The sequence below is a fragment of the Ctenopharyngodon idella genome, chromosome 2 (genome assembly GCF_019924925.1).
Source record: "Ctenopharyngodon idella isolate HZGC_01 chromosome 2, HZGC01, whole genome shotgun sequence".
In the NCBI taxonomy this organism is placed as follows: Eukaryota; Metazoa; Chordata; class Actinopteri; order Cypriniformes; family Xenocyprididae; genus Ctenopharyngodon; species Ctenopharyngodon idella.
The window spans coordinates 859,923-877,817 of record NC_067221.1 but is presented as its reverse complement, the minus strand read 5'-3'; the positions used below and the strand labels follow the sequence as shown (position 1 = coordinate 877,817).

The 17,895-nt window shown below is 36.9% G+C and overlaps 2 protein-coding genes across 2 annotated transcripts in view; both read left to right on the top strand.

Annotated features, from left to right (window-relative positions):
* Nucleotides 1–17,895, top strand: part of LOC127504736 (NACHT, LRR and PYD domains-containing protein 12-like) — a 595,457-nt gene that overhangs the window by 412,468 nt on the left and 165,094 nt on the right. Inside the window, exons 91-93 of the mRNA XM_051879684.1 lie at nt 1,466–1,639; nt 3,044–3,217; nt 17,549–17,722. Coding sequence (XP_051735644.1) covers nt 1,466–1,639; nt 3,044–3,217; nt 17,549–17,722 — 522 coding nt within the window. The remainder of the gene's footprint in view (nt 1–1,465; nt 1,640–3,043; nt 3,218–17,548; nt 17,723–17,895) is intronic.
* On the top strand, nt 9,358–14,614 carry LOC127504945 (protein NLRC3-like). The gene is made up of 7 exons (XM_051880118.1): nt 9,358–9,464; nt 10,222–10,317; nt 10,842–10,949; nt 11,779–11,883; nt 12,061–12,145; nt 12,433–12,628; nt 12,723–14,614. The coding sequence occupies exons 2-7, from the start codon at nt 10,295–10,297 to the stop codon at nt 14,612–14,614; spliced, it is 2,409 nt and encodes an 802-aa protein (XP_051736078.1). The 5' UTR covers nt 9,358–9,464; nt 10,222–10,294.

Sequence of the window (17,895 nt, the reverse complement as noted above, 5' to 3'; positions counted from 1 at the left end):
CTGAAGCTCATTATCGATCGAACCGTTAAGATTAGAATGTCATATTAGAATTAAATTAAATTAGAATAGATGTGTGTCTGTGACCCATTAAAAACACCACAAATGTTTGTTTCTTTCCAGGAGTTTATCTTTACATTCACAAATAGTGACATAAACAGCAGAACATGAGGATTCACACATCACCACATCACACACGCTTCTGTGGAGAAAAACAGAACAAAATTAACTAGCCTATATTATATATATAATAGCCTATATAAAAAATATAGGCTATTTCACTTAACAGATTAGTAAAGGAAAAGAAAGAAACTGCACAAGTAGTATAAGCTACACTTGTTTTTGTGACACTCTAACTCATTGTATTTGTTTTTCTTTATATCTTTATTTTATTAAATCCAAGTGATCGCGCAGGCGCCTCACACACAACATCAGTTCTAGCGTTGATAACTTGACATTTCAGACATTCATCATCAAACAGAAAAGCAGTCAACCAAACATAAGTTACAGCGCTCAATTTAAATGTTCCCCTGTAAAATCAGCCCAGCGCCCAACCAAACACATTTCTGTGCAGTGAAGGATGCTGTTTTACGTGGATATTGGAACAACAGTGAAGTACAAAGTCTTATTGTTTACATAATCAATAATAGTTTAGCAACCAAATGTTACATGGCAGATATGAAAGCATATTTCAATTCTTGCCAAATTCACTTTAAATAAATTCATTTTGACTTGACGTGTGTTGTTTATAATGAATGCCACTACAGCCTAATTTGTGTTTAATTTTATAGTGAAATATATAATTTATAGCTACTCATTTTTCATTCTTGTTCTTTTCTGAATCCCTTTAAATTTAAAGGATTTTGTGGAGTGAGGGAAACTAAAATAGCCTAGGATAATGTTTAAGATGTTTGTAAATGTTCCATTTTATTTATTGGTATTTAATATACATATAAATGAATGTATTTGTTTGCAATTACGAGGTTAACGGGTGATTTTGGAGTTAGATCGATTTCTCTTTCATCAGATTACTTCCTCTTCTTGGCCGGGTTATGTTTCTCCGTGTCGTAAACTGTAGGGGCGAGGCTTCTAAACCGTGAATTTATAGAGGGTGATATTTAAATGAGGATTGTTTTCAGCCGCCACATTTATCAACATACGATCATTCGTACGATGGGATTGGCAGCATACTAATGTTTGATGAATCACACGTGAACCCTGTAGTAAGATGATTTCTGTGCTCAGATCTACGTTAGATTGATAAATGAGGCCCAATGAGTCTGAGTTCACATTATAATTGTGCAAAATTTTCACCTTTTAGTATTTTGTGATCTGGTGAATTAAAGATGATGATCTCTTTCCTCTGTTTTATTTGATTATGAAGATGATGTGACTTTACAGAATAAAGAGTTTTTCTTCTGTCTTATTTTCTGCTCTCTCTCTCTCTCTCTCTCTCTCTCTAATGTAGGTTAAGCCGCTGTTATATGACAGATGAAGGTTGTTCTGCTCTGACTTCAGCTCTGAAATCAAACCCGTCACACCTGAGAGAGCTGAACCTGAGCGAGAATAATCTAGGAGACTCTGGGGTGAAAAACCTCAGTGATCTACTGATGAACCCACAATTCAAGCTGGAGAAACTAGAGTTAGTATCATTATACTGTATTTACTGTTTAGTTTATTTTAAGTCAACAGGACACAAGTCACATCATCTGTAGCGCTCGAGGAGGACTGAACTATTAACAACCTAGAAGATATACAAAGAAACTCAGACATGAAAGGAACAGAAAGAGAATCAAAAAACAAACTCAAAACGTGACAAACATTGTCTTTAATCACAAATCTAACATGTAGGAGAAATAAAGCACAACCACTTCAACATAAACGACAGAAAAAAGAGAAGAACTAAGGGTTTTTGTTTTAAAATGAAAACTGGGCATGTGTGTACAAGTGTAAACAGTTTCCTCTTGTGCATGTCAGTAGCTGCAGTATTAAACAATGCAGTTTAACTGGTCAATGGCTGCTAAAAATGACAAGAAAACCAGCAAAGATTGCAGTTCAGTCTCCATGTTATTGTTCACACGGTCGTCGAGGACACACAGAGTGGACGTGGGCAGCCACACCATCGTTCTCAGAAGTCTCTGTTTTGGTCCGTTTACACTGAAACACAACCCCAGTGTTTTCAAACTAAAACAGGGTCTTCAGTGTTTTCAAAAATGTCCATTTTCGAGGGTCAGAAACACTGGAGTAGTGTAAACCACAGGCGTAACCGTAGCAAAAGTTATGCGTTTTAAAATGAAAAGGCACTAGTGTAAACGGGGCCTTAATCAGGGTGTCCAATCCTGCTCCTGGAGGGTCCTGTAGAGTTCAGCTCAACCCCAATTAAACACACCTGAACCAGATAATCAAGCTCTTACTAGAAACTTCTAGACAGGTGTGTTGAGGAGAGTTGAAGCTGAACTCTGCAGGACAGAGTTTGGACCCCTGGATTAAACACACAGAGTAATTAAAGTGAAACAGAACAGCTGCAGGAACTAATTAACCAAGAACACTAACTAGGGAACACACACAGACAGCAACACCATGATAATAAAACACAACAAAACTGTGACACAAATAGATTATTCTGAAATCTTACATTTATACTGGACTAATGGTACTTTTCACTGAATCTTCTTTTATTAAGCAAAATGTGTGTTTAGAGATTGTAAATTATAATCTAAAATGAATTAATAATTGATTAATTAGATTTTCTTTCATTAAAAATGTGAAAATAGACCATTTAAATGTTCATTTTTCTATTGTTTCTATATTGATCCTATATATTAATCTAGAGTGATAAATTCACTTATTTGTGGAGTGAGGACGGATCCAGACTCGGATTGTAACTAGTGTCCTCAAACGCTCCTGTCTTGGTTTGTTCGTTTATATCATGAAGTTTCCATGTTTTTGCTGGTTTATTAGTGACTGTATGACATTTATTCATGATTCATTTAACTCACACATGAACTGAACATGGATTTGAGTCATTTTATCTTTCTGTCTTCAGTCTGAATAGATGCAGTATTACAGAGAAACAGTGTGTCATCCTGACTTCAGCTCTGAAATCAAACCCGTCACACCTGATAGAGCTGAACCTGAGTGTGAATAATCTAGGAAACACAGGAGTGAAGCACCTATGTGACGTACTGAAGGATTCACACTGTAAACTGGAGAGATTGAGGTCAGTAACATTCACATACAAGAATCAAAATGCTGAAAATCACTTCAACAGTTTAAACTAAAACACTTTATTCTCAATATCTCACAATGAGTCTGAGTTCACATTATATTTGTGTAAAATTCTTCACATTCATGATTTGTTTGTAAGATAATCTCTCTTCCTCTGTTTGTGTCTTTCTAGTCTATATGACTGTGGCATTACAGATGTTTCTTCTTTAACTCAGTCTTTGACTAACTCAAAAGCACTGCAGTTTTTAAAAGATCTTGATCTGAGAGAGAATAAGATAGGAGACTCAAAGCAGCGGCTCAGTGACGTGCTACGAGACTCAAACTGTGTCCTGAGGTGAGGAAACATCACTGTGATATTAAAGATCTTCATTTACCTCTAATATGAGAACAAACCTTTCAGATATTCATGAAAGGAAATTATCATTAAGCTTTATTGGGTTTGTGTGAGAACAAAATGTGAAGTTATTAAAACAAAGGAGGAAAGAGAACAAAATCACACTGTCACAGCTTTATTCAACAACACCTGCTTTATTAACTGTGTCAGTAGAAGTGAATCATTTCAGTTTGAGAATAGACTTGTTCAGATTGTAGGAAACGCTGCACTCCTGCTAAAGTCAGTGTGTTCAGCTTCAGCTCACAGCCGTCCAGCCTCACATGAGAAACGTCTCTGTCTCTAGTGTGTTTTTACTTTGACAAGAAACACGTCACACTACTTTACACTCACTTTACTTTCAGTGATTTACTAAGAGCCCTACAAACATGTTTAAACTAGAGGACAAACGGCTTTAACTAAAGGTTTGTGTTTTAACTCAGAATATCATTTGTATTTGCTCCCTGTGGTTTATTCCATACGCCGTACACTCATTAGTTTCTCAATAGGAGTCACACCAACACAAACAAACATATCAACGTGATTCATGTTTAAATGTATTATATTAGAACACAAATATCTCTGCAAGATTATGTAAAGTCAGTAATTAATCTGATTACAGCAATTTAATGTAACTTCTTTTTACTGAACACTGATTGTTTTCTCTTCTGTTCCTCCTTCTGTAGATGAAGATCTGTGAAATCATCATGAGAGGATCAGGAATCATCAGGTGATCCACAGAAGAGTCTCACTACTGTGTCTATGAGGAGAAATAAATGTGTGATTAATGTGTAAATGTGTTTCATACAGATGGAAGAGACTCTTTACAGTTAAATAAAGCAGCATGTGTGTCAGCATGAGTATCAGAAACATGTGATATTGAATGATTAATGTTGCTTTAGTATTCAATCAAATGATGGTTTTGTTTTATTTAAAGGTGGAACAGGAGGAAGAAGCTCAGATGAGTCTGTCAGCAGAAATCTTCAGGCTCTTCAGTATCAGACCTACAAATATAATAATGAACTCATCCATAATGATAAATATTTTTAATCATAAATGTGATTCTCAAGTATAGCACATAAATGTGTCAAAAGATATAAAGTCTACATGTTACTTCAAACATTTACATAATCTCTCTTACAGTTTATGCATAGAATATATTTGTTTATTGTTATTCTGCTTTATTTTATGTAAAGTTAGTTATGTTGTAGCGTTGCCACATAAGAGGAAGCTTATTTAGAATTCATTGTCTATTATATGTTGATTGTTTTCTCTTGTGTACTGTTTTTCTCCCTTATGTGTGTCTGTGTTTGACTCCGATTTATATTCCTGCAAGATTCTGCTCGTGCTCCGTCGTCACGTGATGTTACGTCATCCTCGCGGGAAATTTACAATGTTTTCTTCCAATATAAGGAGCGCTTTTGGATTCATGAATTTTTTTTTTTTCGTCTGCTTCTCATCGAGTTGAATTTTCACCGTCTCATTGTGGAGTATATTGTTCTTGTTTGCAAGGATTACTCGCTCCAGAGGACTTTAAACAGTTGGACTGAACTTGAAGGATACTGTTCTTGGACTTGTTATTTCCCCAGTGAGACTGATCCTGTCATTAATCTTTTTTACACACACACTCACATATACATTTTTCACTTGGGATTTCTTAACGTTGTTTATCTGTGTACAGATTTGTAAATACACTTGGGTTTATTGATGAAGATTTGTCTCCTGTTTGATATTATTTCTTGAACTGCTTCAGTTTCACTGTAATTCCCTTCATTTAGTGTATCCTCCTGGTGTATTAACTGGAGTGTTACAATGTGTCTGTCTGTTGTTAATGCACAGATCTACAGTATATTGTCTTTGTTCTGTGGATGGAGTCTCTTCTAGACAGACCAACTAAACATTTTACCAGTTAAACATTTCACACAGCATTTGTGTCTCTTTCAATGTTAAGAACAACTGCTTTTGTTTGAAAAGTTCACTTGCCTGTTGATGGTAGAGATCATTGTCACTGGTGATCTACTTACCGATTAAATTATATCAGGAATTATATCAATCTATAAGCATCAAAGTTTGCCACGTGAAATCTCTTCATTCCAATTAACCAATCATATTTGAGGAACAATTTAGAGTTAGTCAAGTTTAGGCTTAAAACCAGGGTTAGGTGTTTCTACATCAGTGTTGTTCATCTATCATTTCCCTCTGATTTTAGGGGTCAGTTATGGGTAGGTTTAGGGGTAGGGATAGGGTCAGGACTGTTTTTGGACAGGAACGTTGTTCCAGGATCAACAAAAGATGCTGATCCAGGATCATACAGAATCTTTCTCGGCCAAATCACAGTGACCTAAATCATTGTGTTTGGAATGTACTTGATTATTTAATGTATTTGGATGGATTAATATTCTTACTGATCATGCTCACTGGAGAAGCATTGTGGCTGTGGAATACCCATAATCCCTTGTTCTGTAATGTTTGCATGCAATGACAAGTTTGGTCAAAGGTAAAGATTTGTAAATAAATGGTATTTTGAATTAACATATCTTTGAGCTCCAATTATTGTTTAATTAACAATTTTGTTGTAAAGTTGTGGTTTGTGAGGTTTTTTTTTGTTTGTTTTTTTAGTAAAATTGTTCATAGTGCTGACTCACCAACAAAACAGAGGAAATAGGAATATGTCCATTTGTCTTAAAAATAGTTTTTTTGATAGAAGGATAGGCTATATAAACAAAACATACATGTTTCAAATCTGTGGATGAGTGAAAACACCACTTTGACTTCTTTTTTTTTTTTTGGCAGATCTGCTTCTCTTTCCACACAGTAATTCAGCTCCAGTGAAGCTCCACCTACAGCAGTTCACCAATAAATGCTGAAATATTCCCATCAGTCTACAAGTACTGTTGAGAGAACCTTTTTCGAAACTCTGAATCAACTGAACCAATTGATTCACAAAATGATTCACCGTTTCGAAGCTCTCGAAACACCTCACACTAGTGACACCTACTGGTCAAAACAGTGTAAAAGCAATGAAATCATCTCTGGTTACCTAACATAAGCTTTTGTTTCCAGAGGCCCATTAACAGCAGCCCTTCAGCGCCACAGACACTTGCTGAATGAACAGTGTGGCCGACGGCACTATCACCTAGCAAAGTTTCTGCAATCCTCTACAATGCGAGTAAATCAGTCGCAAATGCGACCAAATTTCATTGCCTGCTGAGCTTTACGCACCGTCTCTTGGCTAAGAGCGCCCTCTGTCTCTTTCTCTCACACATGCACACTCACCGTGAGAGGAAGAGAGAGCACATGCAGGGCTCGTGGACAGAACTGTCACTGTCCTGATCAGACCAGTGCTGCATCGCCATGACAGTTTATCATTTGCACGTGTTTTTAAGCCTTGCCAATTTAAACATTCAAGTGTAAGAAGATGCAAAAGACAACTCGCCCTGTGAGATGTTTTGTGTGCGCCCACATCCGAAGCGCACGCCCAGAAAGCCGCGTCTGACAGCACACGAATACTGAATTGAGCTCTTTCACGTCTTGCGCTTGAACGGACAATTTCACACAAAACGACGGTCATCGCTGGACTCTGACGGTAATCATGCAGTTTATGCAGTTATTTTTCTAAAACATTTGTGGTTTTGCAATCAAAAACTACATACTGTTAAAGCATTGACAGTTTGTGTTTGGGCTGTTTCATGTCTTAGCTTTTGTGAAGTGAGTTCTAATATTTCAGCATTGGCAAATTAAGGTCATGATCCATCAAGAGAGGAAGCCATAGATCTGGATCCACTGGAGGAGAGCCAAACCAACATAAAGAGATGCCAGGATGTGACACGCTAATCCAGGCTTTTTAGCAACTCAAAGGGGATCATGATCAAAGTGAAACTTGAATGTTAAGGTACTCTGTTATATTCCTCATTTAAATAATTCCCGCCCAAGGCATACGCAAAATAAAGAGGCGGGGCCTGGACGAGTTAGTAAATGCTGCATCTAAAAATCACATACTTTCCTACTGTATATTAGGTGAAAAACAGTATGTGACAAAAAAAAGTATGTCTGAATTCTTAAATTAAAAAGTACCCGGATGATCTACTCCTGTCGAGATTCTTAAGTGCGCATATGATGGACATTTTACTATCCCATGAGGCCACGGGAGAGGATTTATGAATGGCAGTGAAGAGAAGCAACTGACGCCGTAGGTCACATGACAATGACAACATGATGAATGTAGTATGTCTGGATTATATTCACACTACACACATTCATACTACATAGAACATACTTTTTAAACCGTCGTGAAGTAATTACTTATTCAAAATAAGTTTCAGACGCAGCCAGTGTGTTGAAACCGGCGGTTATGGTAAGGGGCGGGACATTTCCCAAACACGCTCAAAGCGCTTGACCAATCACAACACACTGGACCATCTGTAACCAATCAGAGCAGAGTAGAACAAGTGTCTAAATTCAGAACATGTCGCTCATGTATTTTGAAGTGAGCAATATTGAGTTTCACCGGGGAAAAAATGCTGTTTTAAAAGTCACTGGTAATTTTGCGACAGGTAGGATTCAGTTTACAGCACTTCTCTTTCATTTCTATGGCCCTGTCCCAAATGACACCCTAAACACTTCCTCTGATTCAACACTTCTGTGACGTAATGCTGCTTTGACTGTCAGGTAGAAGTCTGCTGCGGAGTAAAAGTGTGCATCGGCTACACAGGAGGCGCTCACGAGCACCCTTCTGAAACCTAAAATGACAAAACAGGACACCCTAATGTTGTGGACTTCATGATCACTTGCACGAGACAGCCACTGTAAGTCCACAAGACCGTAAGTGCACATACTGGCTAGTCTGGAAGTAAAATAATGCCATATGTTTTTGAAACAAAAAGCATCTTGAATTGCACTACTTGAAAAAAATATGCATTGCATTAACCGTGCTTGTATATTAATACATTGTATTTTTAAGGCTTGCATTGATGTGCTTTAATTTAGCGCAGCACAGCAAAAACAGACTCGTGCGGAAACAATCCCTCCTGGAACACACTGCCGGACCACATCTGTGTGCAGCGTGAATGATATTTGTGCAACACTGAAGACAACAATCTGAGAGGGAAACATGCTGGAGCATCACATGAATAATCATCAACACATTAACACATAAGAAATCAAATCCGGTATAATCAGTTGTATTGATTCAGGATATAATGTAATGCAGTTGAGTTGATCATCATGTGAAGTGTGTTTATGACCATCAGCTGGAGAAAGTCACGGATCAAGAACCAGTTAGACAGGGAACTTTAGATGCTGCTTTTGGATTAAAAACTTAAAAGTGTATTGATGGACTTGAGACAGGAAAACAAAAACCTGTTCTGTTTAAGATAGATGACATGATCCTGGATATATTTAATAAGTTATGGAGAGAGGACAGACTGCCAACGGCATAGAGGCAATGCAATTTATAATTCCCTTTAAATAACAGGAAAATATTCTTCATAATGTTTATGTGATGAGTGTCAGAGAGCAGAAACTAGAACATGTATTAATAGTGTCCTGATACAAAACAAAAGGATTGAATGTATAACAAATACAAACCTCAGGATCATTTACAATATCCAGCATCTTATAATAGTCCAGAAACAGGGAATATAACAAATGCACTGCTGAAACAGGATTAGATATATGTGGTGGAATATCCTCGCTCCAGTACAGTAGGTGGCGGTGTGAAACTGTTCGGCTGCTTCAAAACCCTCCTGAAAACCCACGAAGAAGAAGAAAGCGAAAGTAACAACACATCAACATGTTTCCCACTGGATTTGATTCATGCGCAGGAGTTTTTAATACTTATAAATTCTCTTCTTATTGGACAAGACTGCAAGTAAGTTTTAACACATTCTCGATTACAGTTATTTGTAATTATTAGTAATTTGATATTGTATATGTAAGCGTGATTTAAATGTGAAGTTACAGAAGTGTTCTTATTATTGTTGTTTATTCTGCTGCTCCGAACAGATGAAGAATCTTCCAGAAATTACAATCTTTTGAAGGTCACGGATGATAAAACATGAAGTTTAGTTAGAAAGAGTTGTTGAAAACAAATAAGTGTCTGAAGATTTTCCTCCCATTTTCGCTTCCGTTTTAGGCTGTTGTTTTAGTGATGCGAAATCGAAAGTATTTTTGAACCAGACATTTACAGCAGACACCTACATGAAGTAGACATGTCTTTTTGTTTTTATTAGATGAAGACTAACGTTTTTTTTTTTTTTTTTTTTAATTAAATTGAATATTTCAGTTCATATATATCAATTATGATTAGTAGTTATACAGTATGACCATTATAATTCAGGTTACTTTTACTCAATCAGTTATTTTAGGATCATTTGAAAGTAATGAATTCAACCATCATTGTGAACTTGAAGTAATGATTAAATGACAAACGATTCAACAATTAATGAAGATGAATCAGTTAAACTCATTAATCTGAAATGATTAAGATCATTCAGTTATTTTATGTCAATATATTTGTTTGTAACGCACTTTATTTTATTCATTGTTTTTGCTGTTGTTGGTCACTCAGTATTCTTCATTATGTTCTTCAATAATTCTTCATCTCTGTGAAATGGTGTCATTTCCAGGTTGAGTGATTGATTGTGCTGATCTGTGTTCAGTGTCAGTTTATCTGAGCGAGGAAAGGACTCTCTCTCTAAGATGAGTCTCTCAGAGAAACACAGGTAACACTGCGTCTGTTTTCATTTTAAACTCTACTGGAGTTTGTGTTTTACTGTGAATAACAAAACTCTAGACATTGTTTTATATTTGTTTCAATTTTGAACTTCTTAAATTAACTCTGACATTGTCTATAAAGCCCCGTCTGCTCTATAGACAATATCATTAATAATTTGTTAATTATTACCAAATACATGACTTTGGTTTTTTGGTCACTTAATTTAATTGAAGTTTGCTAACAAAACTGTGTCACACAGACATTTTTGCTCCATTTCTGTCAATAAACAAAAACATGTTCTCTTAAATTAGTCAAATATTTTTTTTAACATATTTAATCTTATTCATGTACATTAAATAAATCATTAATCCAGTGTGAGCCAGTAAAATAAAATGATTGTTAACTATAAAACTGTAAATTGTGTGTGTGTGTGTGTATTTCTGTGGAGGATTAGATAAAGACACAGATGTGTTTCAGACACAGTTTATCCTCCTTTATTAAAGTGTTTCTCTCTGTTCTTTGTGTCATTAGAGTAAGATCAGACTCACATGTGTCCAGCTCTGTGTCTCTGAAGAGTGATGATTCAAAAGAAGGAAAACCACCAGACTTCGGTGGGGAAAAACCATCATCCGATAAAAGGTATTTTGTGTGTTTACATTATAGAGTTGCATTATTTGTCCTCAGTGGTGTATGTGATTGAACTTGACTAAATAAAACAATAATTCACAATAAAACTCAATTCCTGGGAACCTTATGGAGCTCATTCCAGTAACACAATTACACAGACAGCCACAAGGAGGCATAAATTCACTATGGAAAATAGATCATGCAACTAAACATGTATATATCCAGGGGTGCACATAACTTTTTTTGGTCTGGTTCTCAAGGGAGCACCTGAAGATGCTGCTTGGTACTTTGTGTGCACAGATATCAGTGCGCGAGTCCAGATTTTTGCCTCTTCTTCCACGTTTAAAGTCGTTTGAATGTGTAAACTGGCAAGACAAAACATGTCCAAATGTTAAGCTTTCACTCTATGATGGTCAAACTTAGCAGTTAATCCATGAATCACATGCGTGCCGAACCGTGGGGCCTGGTCCGTACGGATCAACTGCGATCTGTTGCACCCCTAATAATCAGTCAACACACTTATCATCACGATTGCTATCATACCAGAGATGGAGAAAAATCCTACTCCAGTAAGTAAACGTGTCCCTGTCCCCAAAAATGTTGGTGCTCAAAAGCGCTTCGCTCCACGTTTTCTGCTGCACATCGTTTATTTTTACCATGCATGTGCACCAGTTATGTGCACCCCTGTATATATCAATCCATCCAACCGTAGTCATAAATGGACAAATGCACAGCTATACTGCATTTAATTACTATTTGCAACATTAATTCTTTTCAAATGAGACTAAAGTATCTCCTGTAGTAAAGTGTTTTTCTCTCTCTCTGTTCTTTGTGTCATTAGTGTAAGATCAGACTCACATGTGTCCAGCTCTGTGTCTCTGAAGAGTGACCGGTCAAAAGGTGGAGTACCAAACTTCAGTGGAGAAAAACCATCATCTAATAAAAGGTATTTCATGTGTTTCTAATTTTCACACTGACTGTGTTAAGAAGTTGTATCAGTGAATACCATCATGAAACATTTTAGATCAAGTATTTATCAGAGTATTCACAGGTAATGCTTTTTTCTCTTTCTGTAATATTTTGCCTGGAAAATCAGTATGTTATTGTATTTATTTGATTACAGGCTTCAATATGAGACATTAGACTCAGACGTTCAGACTCACAGGAAACACAAGAGTTTCACAGACAATCTCCAGTGGATCTTCCAGGTAGGAAAACACATTTTCATAAATGTTTAATATTTATAACAAACAAATATGTTATTGAACAAAGAAATTTAATTTGATTTCTCCTGATCACTTATTTTTCCATTTAAGCACACATATTTTTTTAATTTTTCTATTTGTTAAAAATAACAGCCTGTTAGCATGTTAGTCTTTTAACTGGATTTTTTTTTAACAGATATAATTATTGAATGAATAGTGTTGACCAAATGCAGATGTACAATTTGTTTTCAATTGTGTTATTCTGTCCTTTTTCTTTGTTTTATTTTCAGGATCTTGAGAGCAAAATAATCACATTTCTGACGAAAGAGCTGGAAAAGTTTAAGAAAATATTACAAAATGAGAACACAGAATACTTTGTGAATGACTTTAATGAGAATAGATGCAGTATCAAAGAAGCAGCTCTTGATCTCACACTACATTACCTGAGAGAGATGAAGCAAGATGAAGCTGCTGATGCTCTAGAAGGTCAGAGACTCATGATCATCTGTCTGATTGACACTTATAAATGGAGGAGAGAAAATTCAGACTAAAACTATCTATTTTCTGTTCCTGTGTTTAGATGAGCTGTTCTTCATTCATCAGCTAAAATGTGGCCTAAAGAAGAAGTATCAATGTGTATTTGAAGGAATTGCGAAGCAAGGTGACTCCACACTCCTGAATAACATCTACACAGATCTCTATATCACTCAGGGTGGCAGTGAACAGGTCAATACTGAACATGAGGTCAGACAGATTGAAGTTGCTTCCAGGCGGCATGAATCTCAAGAGATACAGGTTGAATGCACACAATTGTTTGAAGCACCTGAACAAGACAAGGAGATCCGAACTGTACTGACAAAAGGAGTCGCTGGCATCGGAAAATCAGTCTCTGTGCAAAAGTTTGTTCTGGACTGGGCTGAAGGAATAGAAAATCAAGATATCAGCTTCATATTTCCTCTTCCATTCAGAGAGATGAACTTAAAGGAGAAAGAAAAACTAAGTTTGATGGATCTTATAACTCAATTTTTCCCAGAAACAAAAGGACTGAACCTTACAAGAAGGAATAATTTCAAAGTCCTGTTCATCCTTGATGGATTGGACGAATGTCGTCTTCCTCTGAAGTTTGATTGTAATGAGACATGGTGTGATGTATCATCACCAGCCTCTCTGGATGTTCTCCTAACAAACCTCATGAAGGGAAATCTGCTTCCTTCTGCTCTCATCTGGATCACCACCAGACCAGCAGCTGCCAGTAAGATTCCTCCCGACTGTATCGACCGGCTGACAGAGATACGAGGATTCAATGACTCACAAAAGGAAGAGTACTTCAAAAAAAGATTCACGGATCAGAATCAGGCCAACACAATCATTGATCATGTTAAAAAATCAAAGAGTCTCTTCATCATGTGCCACATCCCAGTCTTCTGCTGGATTTCAGCCACTGTTCTCCAGAACATTCTGGAGGAGAAAAGAAATAATGATGTGAAAATCAATCAGGCTGATGAGATCTCTAAAAGACCGCAGGAATCAAATACTGAAGACACTCCCAAGACTCTGACACAAATGTACACACACTTTCTCCGCTTTCAGATCCAGCAGAGCCGCCGAAAGTATGATGGAGAATACGCACCAGATGTTTCATGGGATAAAGACGCCATCCTTTCACTGGGAAAACTGGCATTTCATCAGCTGGAAATAAACAACGTGATCTTCTATGACACAGACCTGGAAGCCTGTGGTATTGACGTCTATAAGGCATCAGTGTACTCAGGCATGTGTACCCAGATCTTTAAGGAGGAAACAGGGATCATTCTTGGTACCATGTACTGCTTTGTTCACTTGAGCATTCAAGAGTTTATTGCAGCCCTTTATGCACATCTGTTTCTAGACATCAACAAGAAAAGTGTGTTTGATCACGAGTCTACAGGGCAGGAAAACAAAAATAAAAATTTGCTCAAGACCCTTTATGCACATCTGTTTCTAGACATCAAAAAGAAAAATGAAATCATGATTGATTTTCTCAAGACTGCAGTGGACAAGGCACTCGAGAGTGACAGTGGACACCTGGACCTTTTCCTCCGCTTCCTCCTTGGTCTGTCACTCCAGTCCAATCGACGACTCTTACGGGGTCTGTTGACACAGCAAGATGACAATGACCAGAGCAACAAGGAAATAGTTCATTACATCAAGCAGAAATTAGAAGATAATCTGCCTGCAGAGAGATCCATCAATCTGTTCTACTGTCTGAACGAACTGAATGACCAAACTCTGGTGAAGGAGATCCAGACCCACCTTAGCAAAGGAAGTCTCTCATCTGGTGACCTTTCACCTGCCCAGTGGTCTGCTTTGGTCTTTGTGTTGTTGACATCAGAGAAAGAGCTGGAGGAGTTTGAGCTTCAGAAATTCAAGAAATCAGACGAGTGTCTCATTAGATTATCAGCAGTCATCAAAACCTCCAGAAGAGCTCTGTAAGTCATTCAATATATTTTGTCATGATTTGCTTTCATCTGAAAATGCATTTATCTACATTAATCTATAGTGATTCCCCATCATGAACATGAACTTAACCCTGTAAAGCCTGACATATGAAATAATGGTCTGAAAAATCTATTTTTGTTAAATGGAGACAGTTTATCAAAACTTTAGACAAAATATAAAAGAACATATAAATGTTTGGATAGTTGTTTTGTATTATATGATAGACCAGATATTTATGACTCGGGGGGGGGGGGGGGGGGTATCACACACAGTTTCTGTCAATCTCATGTTAATCTTGAGTACATATAGAGTACCAATACATCCTTCATATCTCCGAAAAGTCTTTAGTTTTGTCATATTTATAAAAGATAGATACGCTAAACTGACTCTTTCCAGAAAAACAAGAGATCCTAGAGGCGTGCCTGCCTTCAGTGCCGTGGGCGGAGCTAAAGAGCCATGAGCGCGCGCAGCTTCTGCGTAGAGATTTCTGCTAGCTGCGACATCATTATAAATACAAAGGGAACAAAAACGTTCGTGTTGTTTACATTATATGCACTTGCGCGCCGATTGCCAACAAAACACAGACATCTGATGCAGCTTTACTCACCACACGTGATCTGCAAATCCAGTGCCGAACTGGGACTTGTTTACAAAGTATTCATCACCGAAATCCCGGGAACAAACAAACATACGTGTGCAACTCTGTTGCTGCCCCGGAAAAACAAACTTCATCCTCTGTTCCCTTAACGCTGGGTTCTTTGGGAAGCTGAAAAAGGTAATCTTTCCCTCACAACCAAAAATGCACTCCTTTGGTGACAGGAGCTGCATCTCATTAGGAGGCTGCTTCCTTCGCAGATCGCATTTTGTTTGCACACGCTTAACAGGGAGAAGTGCCTGTACAAGGAATTCCGCCCTTTGTTACGTGATAAAGGGCCATACTAAAAAAACTCTCACAATCCTGTACCGAAACCGGAAGTAGTCATTTGGCACAGAAATACTCCGTCGTACGTTCAACTCGTGTTTTGAAACTTTGGCCATGTTTACCATGAGAATCCAACTCTTCAACAGTGTAAATACGAACCCAATTCCAAAAAAGTTGGGACACTGTACAAATTGTGAATAAAAAAGAATGCAATAATTTACAAATCTCATAAACTTATATTTTATTCACAATAGAATATAGATAATATATCAAATGTTGAAAGTGAGACATTTTGAAATGTCATGCCAAATATTGGCTCATTTTGGATTTCATGAGAGCTACACATTCCAAAAACGTTGGGACAGGTAGCAATAAGAGGCCGGAAAAGTTAAATGTACACATAAGGAACAGCTGGAGGACCAATTTGCAACTTATTAGGTCAATTGGCAACATGATTGGGTATAAAAAGAGCCTCTCAGAGTGGCAGTGTCTCTCAGAAGTCAAGATGGGCAGAGGATCACCAATTCCCCCAATGCTGCGGCAAAAAATATTGGAGCAATATCAGAAAGGACTTTCTCAGAGAAAAATTGCGAAAAGTTTGAAGTTATCATCATCTACAGTGCATAATATCATCTAAAGATTCAGAGAAACTTGCTATAAAAGTGTGAACCGTCTCATCTAATATTGTCAGTACAATCATGTCAATAATATTGTTGAATGTTAAGTGTCCCCAACTAATCAAGCCAGAGGTGACAGTGGCAAGAACCCAAACTTCATCAGGTGACAGAAATAGAGAAAAAATCCTTCAGAGAAACCAGGCTCAGCTATAAAGCTATGAATCTATGAAACATTATATATATATAATGTTGTTTATGTAAAAAAAAAAGGAAAACATTTTTAATATTTGTATATAGAAAAATATATTGTTTGTGTTCCATTTAATTCTGTGATGTGATATATTTCCCTTGTAGGTTAGATGATTGTAACTTAACAGACAAAAGCTGTTCAGTTCTGGCTACAGTTCTTGGATCAGATACCAATCTGAAAGAGCTGAACATGAACAATAATAATCTGCAGGATTCAGGAGTGAAGCTGCTCTGCACGGGACTGAAGAATATAAAGTGTAAATTGGAGGTACTGAGGTAAGTTGAGCCATAGGAGTCACATGACGAGAGTGAGGCGCAATGACTGACAGGTCGATGTCAGAGGCAAAAGCGCAAGAACATTTGTTAATAAAAGTTGCATTTTTTTTTTTTTTAATATAAGTGAGTTTGTCTTTTTGTTTGTCTGTCATTTTATTGTTGTTGTGCTTTTCATTAAATAATGGTAATGAACCACAAACTAAGCATTCGTTTTAAATTAAGGGGAAAATCCAAATCCAATTTTGTATAATTTATTTCTGCTACAACGCAGGTATACCATGTCATCAGTCCTATTTGTTTTGCTATAAAAGTGTGATGTTTAATATAACTGAGTTTGTTATTGTACTATTTTATTGTTGTTTTTTCATTAAGAGTAATATCGAATCAGCATTAAGCAATCATCTTGTTCGAAGTAAAGGAAAGATCTAATGTTAAAGATCAAAATGGACTCTGTGCATAAGATGGCGCCGGTGAGCTGCGGCAATGCGAGTTTACCTCCACTCATACACTTTCAGTCTTAACGACGTTAGCATTTTTTGTAAGAAGAAACTTATGTATGAAACTAGATATAGATAACAGCTAGATATAATGAATGTTTTTTAAATTAAAGATGATGGTGGTCTATCAGAGACAAAAGAAAACATGATTCTTATATTAATGTGTACCTCTGTGTGGTAATTCATTGAGATATGCGGAGATTATCTTTTATTCTTTCTCCTGTTATTTGCCTCCATATTCAGTTATCAGGTTTTGTGACTAACGTTCAATACATTTGTACAAAGAACAAAATAAAATTAACTTTAAGGATTTAAATTGTTCAGGTTGAACTGATTAATCAGCTGAATGTTTTCATTCCTGTTCTAGACTCTCTAACTGCAGTGTAACAGAAGAAGGTTATAAAGCTCTGGCTTCAGCTCTGAGATCAAACCCTTCACACCTGATAGAGCTGGATCTCACAGGAAATGATCCTGGACAATCAGGAGTGAAGGAGCTTGATGATTTACTACAGGATCCAAACTGTCAACTGAAGACACTGAGGTGAGACGGGATGAAATAATACAAAATTAGTTACATGCAGGCTAAATATTCATAACAAATATATTATTTTAGTTATAGAATAAGCTGGAGAATTTGTTGCATCAAAATGATCAAGATCAGATCAGATGCTGTGGGTTCTGTCATGATGATGATAACCGTCAACACAGTTTAGT

Bases quoted from the DNA above. Each gene is read 5' to 3' on its own strand.
- LOC127504945 (XM_051880118.1), top strand. From the start codon at position 10,295: ATGAGTCTCTCAGAGAAACACAG. The intron at 11,884-12,060 runs GTATTTCATGTG...ATTTGATTACAG, and splicing joins AAACCATCATCTAATAAAAG to GCTTCAATATGAGACATTAG. The intron at 12,146-12,432 runs GTAGGAAAACAC...TTTTATTTTCAG, and splicing joins ATCTCCAGTGGATCTTCCAG to GATCTTGAGAGCAAAATAAT.